General features: G+C 34.0%; 1 protein-coding gene across 2 annotated transcripts in view; it reads left to right on the top strand.

Moving 5' to 3' along the window:
- The window catches only part of SYDE2 (synapse defective Rho GTPase homolog 2), a 39,403-nt gene extending 20,659 nt beyond the window's left edge, over nt 1-18,744 (top strand). The window contains exons 5-8 of one of the 2 annotated variants that reach the window (XM_045547627.1): nt 8,193-8,374; nt 9,772-10,003; nt 15,170-15,217; nt 15,783-15,866. In XM_045547627.1, the coding sequence (XP_045403583.1) occupies nt 8,193-8,374; nt 9,772-10,003; nt 15,170-15,180 (425 nt within the window). In that variant the 3' untranslated portion in view covers nt 15,181-15,217; nt 15,783-15,866. Of the gene's footprint in view, nt 1-8,192; nt 8,375-9,771; nt 10,004-15,169; nt 15,218-15,782 lie in introns of both variants that reach the window. The other variant, XM_045547626.1, reaches the window with a different exon arrangement.
- The last annotated feature ends 3,003 nt before the right edge of the window (nt 18,745-21,747 follow it).

Genomic DNA, 21,747 nt, shown 5'->3' on the forward strand with positions numbered 1-21,747 from the left:
CATCATATCCTTTTTTTTTTAAATTTATTTCAGGATATTATGAGGATACAAACGTTTTGGTTACATTTTATGTCTTTGCTTCACCCAAGTGAGGTTTAGAGGCATGCCCTTCCCCTCTACAATACACACTGTGTCCGTTAGTTGTGAGTTTCCACCCCCAACCCCCTAATCCCTGGAGAATATTACTACTATGCGAGCACCATAGTGTTGATCAGTTAGTGCCAATTTGATGGTGAGTACATGTGGAAGCTGTTCCTCTGATCTTGTGATACCTCACTGTGGATAATGGGCTCAAGCTGAATCCAGGAAAATATAAGAGGTGCAAGATCACTGTTGTTTCTTATAATTGAGTAATATTCCATTGTATACATATACCAAATTTTAATAATCCACTCATGAATTGACGGGCACTTGGGTTGTTTCCACATCCTTGCAATAGTGAATTGTGCTGCCATAAACATTCAGGTACAGATGTCTTTATTATAAAATGTCTTTTGCTCTTTTGGGTAGATGCCTAATAGTGCTATTGTTGGATCGTACGGTATTTCTATTTTTAACTCTTTGAGGTATCTCCAAATTCTTTTCCACAGAGGTTGCACCAATTTGTAGTCCCACCAGCAGTGTAAGAGTGTTCCCATCTCTCCATATCCTCACCAGCATTTGTTGTTTTGGGATTTTTTGATAGAGGCCAATCTCACTGGAGTTAGGTGATATCTCATTGTGGTTTTGATTTGCATTTCTCTAATGATTAGAGATGTTGAGCATTGTTTTATATGTTTGCTGGCCATTATTCTGTCTTCTTTTGAAAAGTTTCTATTCATTTATTTTTCCTTTGCCCATTTATTGATGGGGTTGTTTGATTTTTTCTTGTTGATTTTTTTAAGTTCTAGATAGATTCTTATTATCAGCCCTTTATCGGATGTGTAGAGAGCAAATATTTTCTCTCATTCTGTAGGCTGTCTGTTCGCTCTAATGATAGTTTCCTTGGCTGTGCAAAAGCTTTTTAATTTGATCATATCCCTTTTGTTTATTTTTGTTGCTACGGTGATTGCTTTGGGAGTCTTCTTCAAAAATTCTTTGCCTAGGCTGAGGGTCTTCTTTAAAAACTCTTTGCCTAGGCCGATGTCTAAAAGGGTCTTCCCAACATCTTCTTCTAGAATTCTTAAGGTTTCATGTCTTAGGTTTAAGTCTGTTATCCATCTTGAATTGATTTTTGTGAGAGGTGAGAGGTGGGGATCTAGTTTCAATCTTCTGCATGTAGCTATCCAGTTTTCCCAGCACCATTTATTGAAAAGAGATTCTTTTCCCCAGTGTATATTTTTGTCTGCTCTGTCAAAGATTAGATTACCATATGCGGGTGGTTTCATTTACGGATTCTCAGTCCTGTTCCAAAGGTCTATGTCTCTATTTTTGTGCCAGTACCATGCTGTTTTAGTTGCTATAGCCTTGTAGTACAACTTGAAGTCTGGTAGACTGATACCTCCCAGTTTGTTCTTTCTACTTAAGATTGCTTTGGCTATATGAGGTCTTCTTTGGTTCCATACAAAGCATAGAATTATTTTTTCTAGATCTGTAAAGAATGATGATGGTACTTTGATAGGGATTGCATTAATTCTGTAGATCACTTTAGGTAGTATGGAATGGACATTTTAATGATATTGATTCTACCAAGCCATGAGCAGGGTAGATTTCTCCATCTATTTACCTCTTCTACAGTTTCTTTTCTTAGTGTCTCGTAGTTCTCCCTATATATGTCTCTCACATCTTTCATTAAATATATTCCTAGATATTTAATTTTCTTTAAGGCTATTTTAAAAGGTATTGCACTTTTGATTTGAAACTCGGCTTGACTGTTACTGGTGTGTATGAATGCCTCTGATTTGTGTGTATTTATTTTGTATCCTGAGACTTTACTAAATTCATTTATCAATTCTAGGAGTCTCTTGGTTGAGTCCTTGGGGTTTTCTAGATATAATATCATAGCATCAGCAAAGAGTGAGAGTTTGAGCTTATCTGCCCCCATTTGGATACCCTTAATACCCCTTTCTTGTCTAATTGCTCTAGCAAGGACTTCCAGCACTATGTTGAATAGAAGTGGAGATAGTGGGCAACCTTGTCTGGTTCTGGTTCTTAGTGGGAATGGTTTCAATTTTTCCCCATTCAATATGATATTGGCCGTGGGTTCATATCCTTTCATCTATAGATGGCTTCAGTATGTATCTCGAGATCTTCTGTGTATTTTGATAGTTCTCTTCTCCCTACTATCAACTGCTGTTTTTTCTCGCTATAATGGTGTTTATCTCTTCTAATTTGCTTTCTTATTTTACACACAATTAATTGTCTGGATGAGAATTTAAAGAAGGTTCACCTTGCACATATTAAAGAATTTTTTTGTTGTTGAAATCCTTAAAGCTTACTTTTAGGATTGAGGCTTTCTAAATAGTTGAGATTCCCACTCTGAACGCTGAATGACTGTATTTTCATAGAATATTAAATATATACTGTTGGATAACCAAAGCATTTAATATTAAATACTAAGAGAAAACAAACCAAGGCACTTTTTCTTTCTTATGTATTTTAGCAAATCTGAAATAATAGGTTTTTTTAAATAGAGGAAGAGGCTTATTTCTACCAAAATATGGGCTGTCTTAACACATAGAATGTTCTTTCTTTGTTAATATGTCATTTTAAAAAAGTCAGCAAAGGACATATTTTATGAATTCATGAAAGAGAAATTTTATAAATACCAATTTCCAGAAAAGTATACACTATAAGTAAAAGTAGATTTTGTCTTGGGAAAGCCTTCTCTTAGAAATAAAAATTATGTTAAACATATATAGTTTAAAAAGATGAAGAGAGGGTCCTTAGCTTTGGAAATTTGCTGCATATGCAGAACATATGAATAGGTCAATGAATGTTAGATTTATAGCATTCCTTTCTAAAATTGTGAGTTTCTGTAATTTGTAAATTGAGTATTTCTTGGCTCCATTCTTTGTACTATTCCTTTTCAGTAAAGCTATTTTTCAGAAGAATTTAGAGTTATTTTCTTTCTTGATAAAAAGCCAATGAAGTGATTTAAGATTTGTCTGAGAAATATCACTGGAATTTCATGATACAAAGTCATTGTGGCTCAAAGTAAAGGATATTGTTGATTTGGGAAATTGGCTGGTAGTGGTGTTGTCCCATGTGTTTGTTCCACATGAACTCACATTTCTGAGCAAACATTGAAATATTATTAATAGTTCAGTAGGTCTAAAAAAATGAGAAATTAATGAGGTGAGTGATAGAGTTTGTTCACAGTTTAATGTATTTTTGTTAGTTTGGTTTGTCTGGATCCAACACAGAATGAAATACTCCAGACAAATCAGGTTTTTTTCATCACGTACTAAATTTAAGGTATGAAGCCTACTCATAATTGTTTATGGGGCTTAATTACCAAAGATAACAAGAGGAGAATGTAGAAAAGTCAAAATACTTATTATTTAGGGATTACTAAAAACGAATTAAGTCTTCTGAGGAGAAAATTTATTTTAATTTTTTTCTAATTTTAATTTTTAGTTATTTTTATTCTTCATTCCTTTTATTTTTTAAATTTATATTTTATCTTTCTTTTTCTTCTGCCAGTGACTGCAAGTGGGATGAGGAGGAAATTCAGTTTAAATGTGTTCAGTAAAATAGATTTCATGTCAGTGCAACACAATCAGTATCCAGGTTTAGTACTTAAAAATTCATTTGGCCATGCCTTTTTCTGATTTAATCCTACTTTAATCGTTTTTATCCTGCCTGCCTTCAAGAGAAAACATGATCAGAAATAAACCAGAAATTATCTTTTAAACATTAACATTTTTCTTCCTTTTTACATATTAAATATACATTTCCTATCATACATATTATATTTTCTCTGAGCTCTGGCATATTAGCTTCCAAATTATTTCTGTTTTCCTTTACCTGGATTGAACATAGATGTTGAAACTGTATAAAACACCAAGGAATGTGAAAAGCTAAGGAATGGTCATATATTTAGCAACCCAAATCTACTGAGGTTGTTTATGAGAGCCATTTGGTCTGAGTAACATGTATAGAGCATGACTAAGTTAAATGATAAGGTCAGAAAGAGTAAGTGAGGTGAAGTAAGGTAGGTCAGGTTAATAGAGTGTAAAAATTAATTCGTAGTTCTAACTTCAGAAAATGTCAATGATTTAACATTCAAATCTACCTACTCTAAATGTATCTTTTTACTGCGTATATAAGTTTTACCTGTAAAAGAATGATTTTCATGGTTGTGATTGTGCATTTTCAGTGTTCTGGATCCAGTGTGTTAATTTTTTGTCATGCTAGATGCCTGTAGAGGATAAGGTCACTTTCCTAGGAGACAGAGTCTCACTTGAAGAATGAAGTTATTTAACATATTAATCTTCATAGTCCTGGTAGGAAGGATGCTGGTAGGAAGATGATATCCATCTATCTAGTCAGTATATATTGAGTGTTTACTATATGCTAGGTATTTTGCTAAGGCATTTGGAACACAGTGATTCATAAGAGGTCATCTCCACCTTCAAGAGTATTAGTCTCAAGGGAAAGACAGACTCAGAAACAGCTAATTATAAAATGTGAGAAGGAGCACCTAACTTATCCTGGGAAAATTAGGGTAAACTTCCTGGAAGAGGTGACTTCTCAGCTAACCTCTGAAGTGTGAGCTGGACTTAGCCAGGCGAAGGTAGAAGGAGGGCAATCTATTGGCAAACACTTTGAGATGAGAAACTACATGAAATAGCTCTTGCTAAAAAGTAAAGCACCAGGCAGGTGAGAATGGTGAGCTATAGCTGGAATGCTCTTTCAGATGGGAACCCAGGACTGACAGTGAGGCTCATTTGGAAAAATCAGGGCTAGAATATGATCATTTTTGTACTTTTCTTTTCTTTTTTTTTTTTCCATGAAGTTAATTGGGTAAGTTTCCATGTAGTAGGTGATAGACTAGGACTAGCATTGAGACATACAGGTAGCTAGGAGGACTGAAAGAATAGTAAGGAGATGGTAATGTGCCTACTCTTTGAGGTGAATGTTTGTAATTCTGTGATTTTTTTTTTTTTGGTATTCCTGTGTATTTAGTTAAAAAAACTTTAAAAAATTATCCACTTATGTTGTAGCGCTAAAAAATATTTGTTTTGGTTTTTTTTTCTCCAAATCAGAACTGGTATTTTTAACCCTAGCACTGTATATTCCTGGGGTTCTAGCATGATGGTGGTAGTAGGAATCAAAGTAAGAATCCCGCAGGAAAAGGGGAGTCTGATTATATTTCTAACCCAAGTCCTGCCATAATCCTAGGTGACTTTATTTTACAAATGAGGAGTTCAGAACCCTAGATTATCAGTTCCTCAGATCAGTTATAAAGATATCCAGTGACCTTTACATCAACTCTACTGTAGTGACCGACCTACTCCTAAGATCACAACTCGGTTCTTATCACCTAGAATTGTTTTGGCTCTCAAACTATGAATTCATTTCATTCTAGAGCTATAGTTTCCTATCCCTCAAGTTTTTTCCTACTGCTTTTCACTTCATTAGTTATCCTTTGATATATTTTTGCTTCCTCAGTTCCCCTCTCTTATCATTTCCTGCTCTAGTTGTATTAGATTTCATGTTTCTTCATTCCAGCCACTCTCATGCAAATGTCCTCAATTTCCTTGCCCTATTGTCCTTATTTCCCACCTACCTGGCAAAACCTTTGTAGTTAGGGAACACACTTCACAGGTCTTAAATGCTTTTGTATTTATTTGGGCTTATTTTAACACCCAGAATATGGTTTTCTTGTGGTAAATGTTCCGTTTGAGCTATTGAAAAGGATGTGTATTCTGGTGGCTTTGGATGGACTGTGCTATAACTATCAGTAAAGTCAAGTTGGTTAATAATGTTGTTCCAGTCTTCTATATCTTTCTTTTCTTTCTACTTGCTAATAGGATTGTTAAAATCTCTAACCATAAGTGTGGTTTTGTCTGTTTTTTTCAAATTATTTTTGTTTCTACCCTACTATCCCCCTCCCCACCACTTCCTCTACTTTGAAAATTATTATACAATTACACATATATTTGGCCCTTGAAGTTATTACACAGCTCACTGATAATCCTATTTTTTAAATTTTTTTCCCCCCTATTTCATTTTGGATTGTTTCTGTTGTTGTGTTTTCAAGTCACTAGTCTCTTCTGATATTAATCTCATTCATTGCATTTTTTAGTCTCAGACGTCCTAGTTTTCACTACTAGAAGTTTGACTTGGGTTTTTTTTTTTTTTAATATTTTCCATGTCTGTACGTAACACATTCAATCTTTATTCTAGCTCCTTGAACATATGAAAAACTGTTATAATAACTGTGTTCGTGTATTTTTCTATTAATTCTATCGTCTGTATCTTTTCTGGATTGGCTTCAGTTGATTTTTCTCATTATAGGTCATATTTGCCTTATTCTTTATATGCCTGGTACTTTTTAATGGACTGCAAATGTAAATTTTACCTTCTTGGGTGCTGGATATTTTTATATTCCTCCTTTATTCCCTATTTCAAGTAATGTCACTAGTTTCCACCTAGATGCTCAAGTTCCAAATGTAGGAAAAAAGCATGCTTTTTCCTCAGAATTACAAATGCATTTTTGACTTAGCAGTTCATAACTGCATACATACAAAGTGATGATGTACAAGGTCATTCATTATAGCATGTTTTGGAATAACAAAAGATTAGCAATAATCCAAGTATCCATCTGTAGGGGACTGAACAGATAAAACTGTGGGACATCCATACCTTGGAATAATAATGATGTCACTTTAAAAATGATTGAGGAAGCTCTCTATATATTGAAAAGATCTCAAGGATATGATGTTAAATGAAAAAGCAAAACAAACCAGGATGTACACATTGAGTATCACTTATCTGAAAAGCTTGGGACGAGAAGGGTTTTGGATTTCAAATTTTTTTGGATTTTGGAATATTTGCATTATAATTATTAGTTTAGCATCTCTAATCTAAAAATCCAACATCCAGAATGTTCCAAAATCTAAAACTTTTTGAGTACGAACATGATTCTCAAAGGAAATATTCATTGAAGTATTTCAGATGTTGGATTTTTGGGTTAGGGATACCAACCTATGTATGTTATCTTTTGTGTAATAAAGGGAGACAAATAATATTTATATTTGCATAAAAAACCACTAGAAGGATGCATAAGAAACTAATGAACCATGTTACTATTTAATTTTTAAAAATTATCTGATGGGAAGCTTCCTACCTAATCATGTTTAAGTTCCAGCTAAGCTTTCAAACTAGGTTCTTGGCTAAGCTGAGAACATGTTCTGAATCAATATTGTATATACTTAGGTTTTTGGCATCATGAATAACTCTTGTTTCCCTTGTGATCACATTCCAGGCTTTAGCTTATTTACCTTACTTATATATAACAACCACTATTCTGTCCAATTTTCTCTGCTGTAGGTAATATCTCTTAGTTCAAAAGCACTTGTGGTGTGTTTGGAATTGACTTCCCTCACTACTATTATAGTGACAAGTCTTATGTTTTCTGTTCTTGACTTTTGGTTTCCTTTGTTTGGTTTTAGAAATAGTTTTTTTTCTTTTATATGATAGTGTAGCATTAGAGATTATCCAACCATCTAGTATATCTATTTAAGACACATCTCCAGTATTAAAAAGGAAATATGTTTATATTATTTGCAAGGGCTTTGGACTATTGGTACTTTTTCACTATCAATTAAAAATCTAGAAACTCAAAATTCATGTAATTGGAATAATTTGCAATTAACGTAAGTATGCCTTGCTTTCTTAACTTCTATTTTACATACATTTAGAGGAGCTTTTTACAGGCAGGCAGGCAGGCAAGATCAATAAGGGTATATTTATCAAGAATAACTTATTTATGTTTAACAAACCTAATATGTATGGTAACTATATATTATTATGTGTATTTTTAGCATGCCTTCAAAACAAAAGGTCAGTTATGGAGGCAACTTAAAAGAATACAAAATGCTAATGTTTTGTTCTAATACTTTCTTTTTACATTGTTGCTTTTATTGTTTTCAAAATATTAAAAGTTGGCTATAATAATACTTACATTTAAAAAAATTCACCATGGTTCTTTATTTCATTCTGAAGTTCAACCACCAACTGTTTGATTTGTTTGTTTTCTAAAGGTGTTCTCAAGGATTATTTAAGAGAACTTCCTTCTCCTCTAATAACAAAACAGCTTTATGAGGCTGTATTAGATGCAATGGCAAAAAATCCTTTGAAAATGTCATCAAATGGTTGTGAAAATGACCCAAGTGATTCCCAGTTTGCTGTTGACCTGCTAGATTGTCTGCCAGAGATTGAGAAGGTAGGCATAATTGGTATATATTTTTTCTGAAAGCCAGCTAATGATTTATAAACTTAGCTCCAGAGCTACAAATAATCTTTTAGGTATTTGACAGTGTGGCATTTATGGATTTAGGCTCTGCCTTTACTGCTTTTAAACAGTATAAATCTAGACATGCTTCTTAAACAGAATAAATCTAGAAAAGTTTCATCTTTTCTGTTAATGATTTTAGCCTAGGCATGAATAAATGCTCCCTATAAGTTTTTAAAGTGTATTGTTATCATATTATTACAATAATATATGTTCATTATAGAAAAACTGGGACTATATAGAAAAGAAGAATGTAAAATTGCAATTATCAATATCTAAAGGCAACTACAATTAACATTTTGGTGTGTTTCCTTTTAGTATGTTTTACATGTGGTAACTGTTTTTGCGTACATGGTTTAGCCTGAAGACTTAAGCAATACCATCATCCCTTGTTTTTTTCCTCCTTACCTTCTTCCCATTTGCTCCCTCCCCCAAATCTAAATCTTGGGACCAGCATCCTCAGGTATTGCTATAGGAGAGAAATAGGAGGATGGCTGTGTCTACAGAACCAGCCTTAGCTAACTTTAGCTGTTGTTCCTTGAACAGAAGGGGTAAAAATAGAAAGACATGGGCTTGTCCAGATGAGACCAGTTTTGCCTACATTTCTTATCATGTGGGGGCAGAAAGTGCAAGAATGAGTGGGTAGAAACTTTAAGCCATGTAACTATTCACTAGTTTACTGTGGTTTCCTGAATGTGCTCTAGTTTCTTTAAGGATTAAAAAAATAGATATTTTTTCAATGAAATTTTCTTTCATTTCTAACTGTATTATTCTTCCCATTGCTAAGGTTTGTCTACTTAAAATATTTATTAGTTAAGAAGCACGTTCGCCTTTCAAAAATATCTTTTATAATCTGGATCATTATAGAACCTGACCCTGTTCTGAAATGGTTAACTTCCTAAATTTAAGTGTGATAGCCCCCACTTACAAATACAGGACTTACCTGTACTTAAAAATGAACCCTCCTACCCTAATCCCCTTTCTCATCACAGCCTTTGCTGTTGCCATTTTAGAAGAGAGAAGAGAAGAAAGAGTTGATGATGCATTTTAACTCCAGCTGAAATTTGGAACGCATTCAAAAGCATTTTATAAAAAGTGTGTATTTTAACTATTTAATGGATTAAATTGTGTTGTTGGAACATAATTTAGGCCCTGTGCAATGTTTCTATGAGAAAATATGTTTCAGGCTCCAAATATCCAACTTATAAGCAAACCTTTGTAAAACCCTTTTAAAAGTGTCAGGATACCCATCTATATTTTCTGCTATAAATTGTGTTCTTGAATTTGTCCTTGTATGACCATATTAAGCGAAATTTAATTTAATTTAGGAAACCCTGAAGATGTTGTTGAATCATTTGAAATTGGTGGCTTCTTATCACGAAGTAAATAAGATGACCTGCCAGAATTTGGCTGTGTGCTTTGGACCAGTATTATTAAGTCAGAGGCAAGAGACTTCCACCCATAACAACAGAGTCTTTACTGATTCAGAAGAACTTGCAAGTGCTTTGGATTTTAAAAAACATATAGAAGTTCTTCATTATTTACTCCAACTCTGGCCAGGTAAATGATTCTATCAAAATAGTTTTGTCTTTCAATGATAAGGTGTTTGATTTAGCTAATCATTAAATATGTCCATATGTGATTGAATAAAATCTTCTCTAGATTTTACTTTTCCAAATAGTTATGGATGAATACCTGCCCTTTAGATTTTTTTCATTCAAATTTTCTGCATTTGCTAATAATATCGTAGACATGTAGCTCAATGTACACACATTTAGGTTTGGTCAGATCTGGTTTTAAATCCTGGTTGTGCCACTTATTAGCGATATGATCTTGGACAAGTTCTTTAATGTCTTAGAGCCTCAGTATCATTTTTTGTCATATGGATTTAATAATATATTTATAGACTTTATATGAGGATTAAATAAAAATTATGTATATAAGGTGCTCAGCACAGCTCTTGACATGTAACAGATACTCAGTAAATACTAACTTCTTTAGTCTTCTCATTTTTAGTTCAACAAGTATGAAACAGAATTCATTTTTCTCCTTGAATCAGTTCTTTCTGACACATCTTTACTGTATTCATGGTCATTTTTCGAATTATCCCAGGTTGAACTGGCAGTTATCCTTGACCTTTCCATCTTTTTTATCTGTTTATTTCAGTCAATAACCTAACTGAATAGTTATTTTCCTAATATATCTCTTACATAGTTTCAGAGCTAAAAGAAATATGTATTCAATTACATGTTCTATAAAGAATCCTGTATTTAAGTTCCAAAATTTTGTTATCCTATAGTAACCCCCACTGCCCTTGCTCCACACCACATAAGACCAGATGTGAAAGTACTTCGGTGCTTAGCATAGAGCACAGTGGTAAAAGTGCTTGGCCCTGGAGTCGGGCTTGGCTTCGCTGGGGCACTTGCCAGTAGGGTGGGCTCAGGCAAAGACTGACTTCTTCAACCTCAGTTTGCTTCTCTGTAAATAGTGCCTACCTCAGCGTTGTTGTGAAGATTGAGATGCATCCAAGGCAGTGAGTGAAGTATTTAACACGAAGTAAGCCCTCAGTGAATGTTCTCTGTTACTCACTTATTGATACATATGAGAAGGAAAGTCCAAAGTACAAAGAAATGCTTGATTTAGTCTTTTAAAATATATCTGATTAATTTTAAAAAGTGAATTAAAAAATAAATTAATAAAATGTTCAATTTTTAAATTTGGAAAGTTAAAATTTTTACTTTGTTTTAAATGCAGGTTTAAAAATTATTCTAATTTATATTTTAACTGAATTAGAATGTATTTTAATTATTTAAAACTCTCGACTCAAGATTCTCAGGGTAATTGGGATGATTTCAGCAGTTGATGCCTAACATAAGGGATCTCTCAGAGTTTTAAATATGTGTTTCCTTTCTCTAGAACAGCTTAATTCTAATAAACATCAGGAATTTGGGAGAAAGCCATCTTATCATTGTAGTCACAAATGAAAACTTGCTTTCCTGGAGACACCATTAAGTTTACCATCAGTAAACTCAGTTCTTTGTCATTAATTCTGTATCAGAGGTTAATGTCATTTTATCATTTTGTAATAGCTACCTTAGTTTTGGGTTTGGGAGCAGAAACTTAATTTATATCCTGTATTATAGAAAAAGCAGGTTCAGATTTCATATTCACCATATTTTAAAGACAACCTTAAACAACTGTCTCCTAGTGTATAGCACCTTATTCCAAAGGTTTGTGTTGTTGGTCTTAAAAATAACTGCTCTTTTTTCTATAACCTGTTATTTTTGTTTAATTGTAGTGCCTTAGACAAAAGACAGACCAGGGCAAAAGGATGAGAGGAAGCAACAGTTAGTTTTGCCCTCTAAATCACCTGCTTTTAGATTCAGGAAAAGGCAGAAATCAAGTTGATGTGTGGCCAGAGAAAATTGATGGTAACATAGAGAATGTGGCAAAGACTGGGCCATAGCATATTAATTCAGTGAATGTCCATCTCCATGCATTCAATAGAATGTTTTGACTTTCCTTGCTGTGCATATCTTACTTTTCCATTTGGAAGTTCTTCAACTCCAGAGTTAAAAGGAGTTGCCCCTACTCCCTGCTTCTTTTTTACTTTCTAAACTTTTTGTTTTGTTTTTTTAATTTTGGGCAAAAAAATAATTTGCTTTGAGATTTCTATTTGAAAAATCATGTCTTCAGATTAATCCATTAGAACCCTAACATATCAGCACTAGAAGGTAAAAATTATCCTGCCAATAATTTTTCAGATTATCTTCTATCAAGCTCTGAGGTTCTTTGGAGGTGGCTTTGGGGACAGGTTGGCAGGTGGGGGAGAACAAAATGGAAACACACTTCAGTTCAGATAAAAAGAAGGCTGTTCTTTTTATCTGTCTTATGTATTAAGTTTCTATAAAACTTTTTGTTTTAAAAATGAGTTTGCTGTTTTAAGAATACTGAAAATTGGCCGGGCGCGGTGGCTCACGCCTGTAATCCTAGCACTCTGGGAGGTCGAGGCGGGTGGATCACTCGAGGTCAGGAGTTTGAGACCAGCCTGAGCAAGAGTGAGACCCCATCTCTACTAAAAATAGAAAGAAATTATCTGGCCAACTAAAATATATATAGAAAAAATTAGCCGGGCATGGTGGCGCATGCCTGTAGTCCCAGCTACTCGGGAGGCTGAGGCAGTAGGATTGCTTAAGCCCAGGAGTTTGAGGTTGCTGTGAGCTAGGCTGATGCCACGGCACTCACTCTAGCCAGGGCAACAAAGTGACACTCTGTCTCAAAAAAAAAAAAAAAAAAAAAAGAATACTGAAAATTGCTTATAGGCTACCCTGTCACATTACAGATGGGGAAATAGATTTAGAGAGAGTATAACTCCTAGATCTTTGCTATACTGCATTTTCTATGATGTGTAAATTTGGGGCAAGGTTTTTGGAAATGGTATCAATTTTTCTCTAATTCTTTTTATTTCATTTTTCTTACTAAACTGTAAGTTTTGTGAGGTCAGGGATTATGGTGTTTTTTTTGTTTTTTTTTTTTGAGACAGAGTCTCACTCTGTTGCCCGGGCTAGAGTGCCGTGGCATCAGCCTAGCTCACAGCAACCTCAAACTCCTGGGCTCGAGCAATCCTCTTGCCTCAGCCTCTCGAGTAGCTGGGACTACAGGCATGTACCACCATGCCCGGCTAATTTATATATATATATATGTTTTTAGCTGTCCGTATAATTTCTTTTCTATTTTTAGTAGAGACGGGGTCTCGCTCTTGTTCAGGCTGGTCTTGAACTCCTGAGCTCAAACAATCCGCCCACCTCGGCCTCCCAGAGTGCTAGGATTACAGGCGTGAGCCACTGCTCCCGGCCGGGATTATGTTTTTGTTTAACCTTATATTCCCAGGTCTTAGCAGAATACTTGGCACGAACTAGACATGCAATATATTTCTGTTAAATAAGGTATAATTATACTGTAGATAAAATGCTAATAAAGTTGCAATTAAAAGCAAATCTATTGATAAGATAAGGAAAAATTAAGTTTCTTAGTAGTTATCATTACATTTTGAAATTTTTTCAGCAACATCGTCGACCACATTTTTTATTTTATTCTGTTGAAGGTGGGTAGTCGATGGTGATGGAAAAACCAGGAGTTTTCTTTTGAAGTTAAAATTAGCCATTTTTTCTGCATATTTAGTGGGAAAGCATTCCAGGATCAGTAGTCTTAAAAGCCAGTGATGTTGATTTTTCAGAAATTGAATGTTTAGTCTAAAAGATATAAAATATCAATTTAGTTGTTTTCTTAAATATTTTCTAAGATAATATGTAAAAATAATATTTAAATAGGGTCTTAGACAACTTTAAGCAACTGGCAACAAAATGAATCTGGATTTACAGGCAAATGTCAGAAAATGCAGACACAATATGACAAGTTTAAGACAGCATCAAAAGATACAGGGGTTAGATTAGACTAGATGATCTCAGGGTTAGCAGAGTACTGTAATTGGTTGGTGAAAACAACAGGCATGACAGTTAAGCACTAATAGAATAGTAGGAATAACACAGAGAATGAGAAGAGAAAAGCAAGATGGTGGCAATAAGCTGCTAGAGGAGAAAAAAGAATTGGATAATTAAACAGTGGAACAATTCAGATGTCCATTCTGCAATTATATCAGTTTATGGCATGGAACATTCTGTATTATATCTTAACTTACAGTAAAGATCAATTTAAAGTAAATATCTGACTTTTATTTTCTAGGAAATTTTTTTTTTTTTTTTTTTTTGAGACAGACTCTCACTCTGTTGCCAGGGCTAGAGTGCCGTGGAGTCAGCCTAGCTCATAGCAACCTCAAACTCCTGGGCTCAAGCAATCCTACTGCCTCAGCCTCCCGAGTAGCTGGGACTACAGGCATGTGCCACCATGCCCGGCTAATTTTTTCTATATATATTTTTAGTTGGCCAGATAATTTGTTTCTATTTTTAGTAGAGACAGGGTCTCGCTCTTGCTCAGGCTGATCTCGAACTCCCGACCTCGAGCGATCCACCCCCCTCGGCCTCCCAGAGTGCTAGGATTACAGGCGTGAGCCACCGCGCCCAGCCTTTAGGAAATTTTAAATCAAGAACTTTTAGCTATCTAAAATGATATATAATAACCATCATAAAAATGTAATGGCAGAAATGTTAAAAACATACCTATATAATAGTTATCAAGTATTCCAGTAAAATCTAAGTGAAAAAATTTATGTGGTCTCTGAAAATTTTTATGAATATCACTGTAAGTCTGAAAAACTAGAACCATATACATGTTTATATAGTTTTTCAGTTGTATTTTGTACAACAGGAAACAAGCATTCATTGTATGTTGGGGAGTGTAAAATTGATGTTATCACTGATTTATGTTCCCTTTATCTTAGTGAAGGGAAATATAAATGGAGAGACACTTATGAACAGAATAAACAAGCAGAAAGAGAAAGGTATTGTGGGTAATCTTTAACAGCTATGTCTCAGCATTTTAAATTAAGTCCGTTTTATATACAGAAGAGCCTTAGATAGATATTTTGTCCAATATACACAAAAGAGTAAGCAGTAAAGCCTTGGTTTGTAATGAAATAATGTGTGTCTCTGTGATAATCTTCTATATGGCGAGCTCTCAGAAGGAATTAGTCTTAATATGGGGAATGTTACTTGGGATTGTTAAATACCTAACCAGAATGGGAAAATAAAATATCTGTGCTATTTCCAGGCAATAAATGAAGACTATTAGTAGATAATGCTGTATAATCAAACTCAGGTAACAGTGGCCAAAACTGGTATTCATGCATTTTATCAAAGTGAAATTTGGGCTGCTTAGTAAAGTAAATTATGACACTGCTGCTAATAGAATTGCAAAAAAGCCCACAAAGGTCAGAACTTTTAGAGTGATCACTTTAAATGCCTTTGCCTCATTTAGATGTTTGCAGATGAAGGAACTTTTTATGTTTTGTTTGTACACCAACATGCCTTGCCTGCTTTTTGCTGTAGCTTTTAATTTAGGAGAAGCTTCCAGCTTAGCTACTGTTTGAATTATAGCTGGATAATAATTAACTTGCACAGAACATTGGAAATTTGATTTGTTTTGGGATGTTATGATATAGCATGAATTAGCACCACTGAACATTCTACTAGCTTTTCTATCCCTAATCTTGAGTATGTCTGGTGATAGAAAAAATAATTATGGAATGCTTTCTTATGATAGTATGCATGGTTTTATTTTAATGCATGTTTGTAGTTGATTATTAAATGGCTTATCTTTAGCTCTGTTTTTTTAAGGTCAGTTGGCTTACTATCACTAAAACAAAGTTATTGTTCATTTTTAGTGCAACGTTTAACTGTCAAAGAATCAACAGACAATTTGTTCCCAGAGCAGAAGTCTTCTCTGAATTGTTTGAGGCGGAAGAAAGAACGACCTTACATGTTAGATCTGAGTGGTATCGATTCATCAGGAGTGCTTAGGCCAAGACAAACCAGATTAGACAGTCCACTTAGCAATCGTTATGCAGGAGACTGGAGCAGCTGTGGAGAAAACTACTTTTTAAATACAAAAGAAAATTTAAATGACGTGGATTATGATGATGTCCCTTCAGAAGATAGAGAAAGTGGAGAAAATTATAGCAAAATGGATGGACCAGAAATAATGATCGAACGGCCAATTCCCATCTCCAAAGAGTGCACATTTCAGACATATTTGACAATGCAGACAATTGAATCTACAGTGGATAGAAAAGTCAATCTCAAAGATCTACAAGAAAGTATTGATACTTTGATTGGAAATCTGGAACGTGAGCTCAACAAAAATAAGTTGAATATGAGTATTTGAGATTGAGGGTTTTTGTTTGGTTTTTCATAATGCCTTAAAGTTTCAAATCTGTCTTTCTCACTTTCTTTTCTTACTTATACCTCCCACAGTGATGTTTTTATTTTTTTACTCTTGAAATTTCCAGTTAATTTCTAATAAGTTTGTGATTCAATTAAAAACACTATTCACTAATATAATTTTTACTTATTAGAAAACATGTCTGGGGGTAAAGATAACTTGGACTTGTTGGAATATTTTAATAAATCTTGCCAACTCTATGGAAATAACTTTCACATGCATTTAGAAGGTTCAGATAAGTTATTAGCCACTCAAGGTTTTGGTACTTCATAGGAACTGCTCTTCTGTAGCTGAGACAGAAGTTTCTTTAGACGAACGTCACCGCTTCTCAGTCTGATTTGCAGTATGAGTCCTGGTACACTGCAACATCATTTGGTCACATTTCATTTGTAATGTAAATGCTGCTATAAGAAAACCATTTTATAAATAAAAGTAAAATTATATAAGTATTAATGTATTCTGTATTAACATTCAGTAATTATTTAAGCTTAAAGAAATTATTTTTATAACCCTGAAATTGTGTATATATTTATAAATGCATATATATGTTAAGCATTAGAATGGAGGGAGGGGTTGCCTGTAGAATCACATGTATTTTTAAAGCATATATGTCATGAGGCCAAAATTATTAGCTTACAAATGTCTTTTTCAGGGAAAGGACATGTAAGTTAAAGGAGTTACATAAAAACACTTGAACAAAAACACTCTAGAAGCATCTGAATAGAAATAATTGACTTTTTTTTTTGATTCACAGAAAGTCACAATATCCCCTGTGAAAAGTCATCTTTGAAATCTTCTAACTCCTTGAGTGATTAAGTGCCCAGATTTCTGCATTGGTGACTTAGATTAAAAAAATCTTTACCTATTTTATGCATTTTTGTATTCTGCTTTAAGTATTTATTTGTAGCAGTACATTTATAACACTGACTTTTTAATTACCTCCATTTGTTTCTAAAGAAATCAGCTTGTCAGCATACATAACATGTTATTTTTAAAAATTAACTTATTTTAGCTAAGTATATCCAAAAGGTAGTCATTATAGCAATCACAGCAGTGTCTGAAAATGTAAATTTAGAAGCTTTTTTATTAAATCAAGATGTATTTTTTTAAACTTTTATACCTAAAGAATGTATAATTTTAAAATTATAAATAAAATTTAAATTACCAACTTTTAAGATATAGCAGCCATTAAAAAACCAAATTCCTGATGTTTTCCTAAATATTATTTAACTATTTCTATGCAATATACATTGGTAAACAGAATACCTTTGTTATTTAATTTGAAAATCCATTGTTAAAAAAATAGATAACTATTTTTATATGAAATTTTCTTTTTTTAAAGCTTTGTGTAACAATTCAGAAGAATACCAAAAGAACATATATATTGAGTAAACAGCCAAAAGAAAGTACTTTTAAATGTTATGTAGGAAGACTGCCATAATTTTCTTCCTTTTGTTTGCTATTTATGTATATTGTATGAATTGAATAAGTTGTTCCAGAAATGTAAAAATTTTATTAAAATACTATAACCGTGGTGTCATGCTATTAATTATCATAATGATTTTAAGGATCACTTATTTTAATATTCTTTTTAAACAAAAGTGTTAAAGTATTGGACCATCATGTATTATCCATAAATATATGTAATAACATTTATTTGTCTAAAATTTAATTTTCCAGGGTCTGAAATACTTAAGGGCCATGCTTATATTACTTTATTATTATATTATTTTGGATGGGAATAGTTTTAAAGTTAATCTCTGCCATCTTAAATAGAGAATTCTAAACATTTTTTTGTCTAATCCTTGAGTCATAACTATAAACCTCTCTTACTGTTGTACTAGAAGTGTTGAATAAGTTTAAATGCCTTTATTTTAAATGGCCTTTTATTTCAAATATTTTTTGAGTTTTTATACCTGCTTTTTATAATTTCCTGGGATCTTTCTATACTGTCAGCTGTCATTCCTTTATGAGCCTGCCAGCTTTCATGTCTTTTAGAATTAAAAACAATTTTAATTTTCTAACATGTACCTGAATAAAAATTTTATTTAAACAGTTCATACTGATAGAATATAAAAAGTATTTCTCCCTGCCATCCACACCAGTTTCACTTCTCAGAGGTAACAGCATGTTTATTGCTGCTGTTTCTTAATTATAAATGATAAGCAATTTATCTCAGTCCATTCCTTCTTACCATTTTTGTTATATTTTTAGTTCTTCATTTGTTTTCTTTCATAACTTAATTAATAATCTTTATTTTTCTGATCCATTGATTTTTAAATAGTCTCCCTTGAGGAAATGACCAACTCTGTACTTCTCTTCCAACTCATTATTGCCCTTACCTCCTAACTTCTGTAAGTTATACTACTAGTTTATATAATCAATGTTCATAGATGTATATTACTTCGGGGAACTATATTTATGTTTTTCTTTTATATAGTATTTTTATTCCAAAATTACAAATCAATAACTAGCGGTCACACTAGATTATATGAAAGTATTCACAGATAAACCAGGTGATTTATTTTTTTCTACATATCTAATCTTATATCCTTAAACCTGTGCAGATTTAAGTAGACTGTTCCAAGCAGAAGTCAAATGGATTCTTTTTTCTCATAGCCATCAACTTCTCCAAATCATATCATGTGTCATGTGCTTCATAATTGGGTTATGGCTTTTGCAGATTATTATTTTTCCTGGAGTATGTAATTGCTTTTTTTTCTTGACAGAAGAAAAATGCTTCCCTTATTATAACACTTCCTTTAATCATACTGTTGAATTGCCAAATTGTTCAGAGTGCTTTTAGCTCTCATCCTGGGATTCCTGAAGTATATTCTTGTTTTTATTTATTTTTCTTCTTATATCTTCTTCACTATAACCCTGAGATCATTTTATGCTTCCTAATCAACTTTATCAAATTTGGACAATGTGGGCCGGACGTGGTGGCTCACGCCTTTAATCCTAGCACTCTGGGAGGCCGAGGCCAGTGGATTGCTCCAGGTCAGGAGTTCAAGACCAGCCTGAGCAAGAGCGCGACCCTGTCTCTACTAAAAAAAGAAAGAAATTATCTGGCCAACTAAAACTATATATAGAAAAAATCAGCAGGGCATGGTGGCGCATGCCTGTAGTCCCAGCTACTCAGGAGGCTGAGGCAGTAGGATCGCTTAAGCCTAGGAGTTTGAGGTTGCTGTGAGCTAGGCTGACGCCACAGCACTCACTCTAGCCCAGGCAACAGAGTGAGACTCTGTCTCAAAAAAAAAAAAAAAAAAAAATCGGACAATGTGATTTTTAGCTATCATCCTGAGATGTACTTTTTTTGTACTCTTATGCTAGTTCTTTTTCTGAATCCCACTCTTTCTTGAATTTGTTTTTTCTGTTTGTCTGCTGAAGTATATAAATAAAGCGCCTTTTTATCCCCAGAAACGGTACCTGGGAGATAAACTCTAAGTCCTTGCATATATTTGACAAGGTGTTTAATTTTTCCTCACAATTTATTTTTATTGGCTCTGCAATTCAATGTTTAAACCCATTTTCCTTTAGAACTTTGAAGGCATTTCACTATTATTGTCAAGCATCCAGTTTTGCAGTAATCTAGGCTAGAAAGAGGGTAATTCAGATCAGGATAGAAAAAATAGAGATGGTGAGAAATGGTTGGATTCTGGATGCACTTTGAAGTAGGAGCTAAAACAATCTGCCAGTGGACTGGGAAAGGAGTAGGGCCTGAGCAGCTAGCTGAAGGATGGAGTTGCCATCAAGTGAGACTGAAATGATTCCATATTCTTTAAATGAGTTCCTTGCATTGGATGTGGGTATTATTAATATAGTAGTTATTAAAAAGTTATAACATCCTGTTAACTATTAGTATTAATGCTTCTGTACCTGGTGCTGATGCTCATAGAGTCACTGCTAGAATAAGAAAGCAAGAAGAATTCATATATATCTAAGAAAAATCCCACATAATATCTGTCTTCGGAAAATTTCAGGTTGTGTAGCTTTATTTTATATCTCAGGGACCCTAAAGAAAAAGGGTTGGATACTGGTATGGTTCCTGAAAGGAATTTGGTTTCCAGACCACAGATTGATTTTGACAGTTAGGATTTAATAAATTAAAAACCAATTTTTAGGTACTGGTTATGATAAAGTTGTATTATGTTTGATAATAACAAGTCCTAATTTGAGTCTTACTGACCTGAGGACTTTGGTACGAAGAGAAATGCTCTTTTGCTCTTTTTCCTGACCAGTTTTCATTTCGAATTCAATAAGACTCATATTTGATAAACTTGAAGTTCCACAGGTCAGAGTTCTTGGTTGTATTCTGCCTCAGCCAAAAACTAGCTAACCCCAGCAGATGTTGAATTTATTGAAAAAATAATGTATCAGAGGGAAGGCTGTTTTTGGGTGCTGAAAATCTTATGTCTTGATCTAAGTGGTGGTTCACAGGTATTTACATACCAAGTTTCATACTTAAGATTTGTGCTTTTTATATAAATCATGCCTAAATTTTTTAAAGTAAATTATTTTTTTTAAAAAATGGGCAAGCTGGAGAATTAGACTTGGAAAATTAGCAGAAACTAAGAGAGGCTGGGTTGTGAGAATGACAGCAATCAAGGATATGCCTGGTTATGGTGCTGCTGTTGCCGCCCCCACCACTAGACAGCCCATGTACACCACTGGAATTAGTTATGACATCCCTCCGGCTCTGCATCATTGCTGACTCACACAGTTCCTGACAGAAGCATCAGATTGTACCGTAGCTTCCAGGAGTTAGAGAAATTGGCTTTCATCCTTTCCCCAAAACTTATACATTCTTTGACTACAAGGAAGGGAATTTGGAAGCTGAGCAGGCAAAACAGGGACAAATGTACAAATACCTAATCTTCATCAGAACCCAGTTGTCCCCAAATTGGAGTCTTTCTTACCCTTCCCAACATGTCCTCGCCATCAGCAGGTCTGAGTGCTATATTTCCTGAAACTAATAAACTTAAGTTTATCACTGCCAACACCCTAGTCCAAGCCACCATCATCCCTTAATCTCTTCCTATTTCACCTCTGCTATCACACTTTCTCTCCACACCCACAATCCAGTCTATTCACAGAAGCTAGTCATAAAAAGATAAACCACATCATTTCCTAGGCTTTCTCCCTTGTTCCTTGTGCGCTTGCAACTGGGACCTCATTCCCGTCTGAGGATCTTTGCACTTGCCATTCTGTCTGTCTGGAAAGCTCTTTACCCAAGATCTTACTTAGATAGTTCCTTTTTGTCATTGACTTCTCTGCTCAAATGTCACTTCGAAGAGGCTGCCTCTAGAAAGCCTGCTTCAAGAATTGGGGGAATAAAGAGGTGGAGATTTCTGTTTTCTGTAACAAATATTAAATAGTTATGGTACTATTTGATTAAACTGTAGATG

The sequence above is a fragment of the Lemur catta genome, chromosome 3 (assembly GCF_020740605.2).
Source record: "Lemur catta isolate mLemCat1 chromosome 3, mLemCat1.pri, whole genome shotgun sequence".
Classification (NCBI taxonomy): domain Eukaryota; kingdom Metazoa; phylum Chordata; class Mammalia; order Primates; family Lemuridae; genus Lemur; species Lemur catta.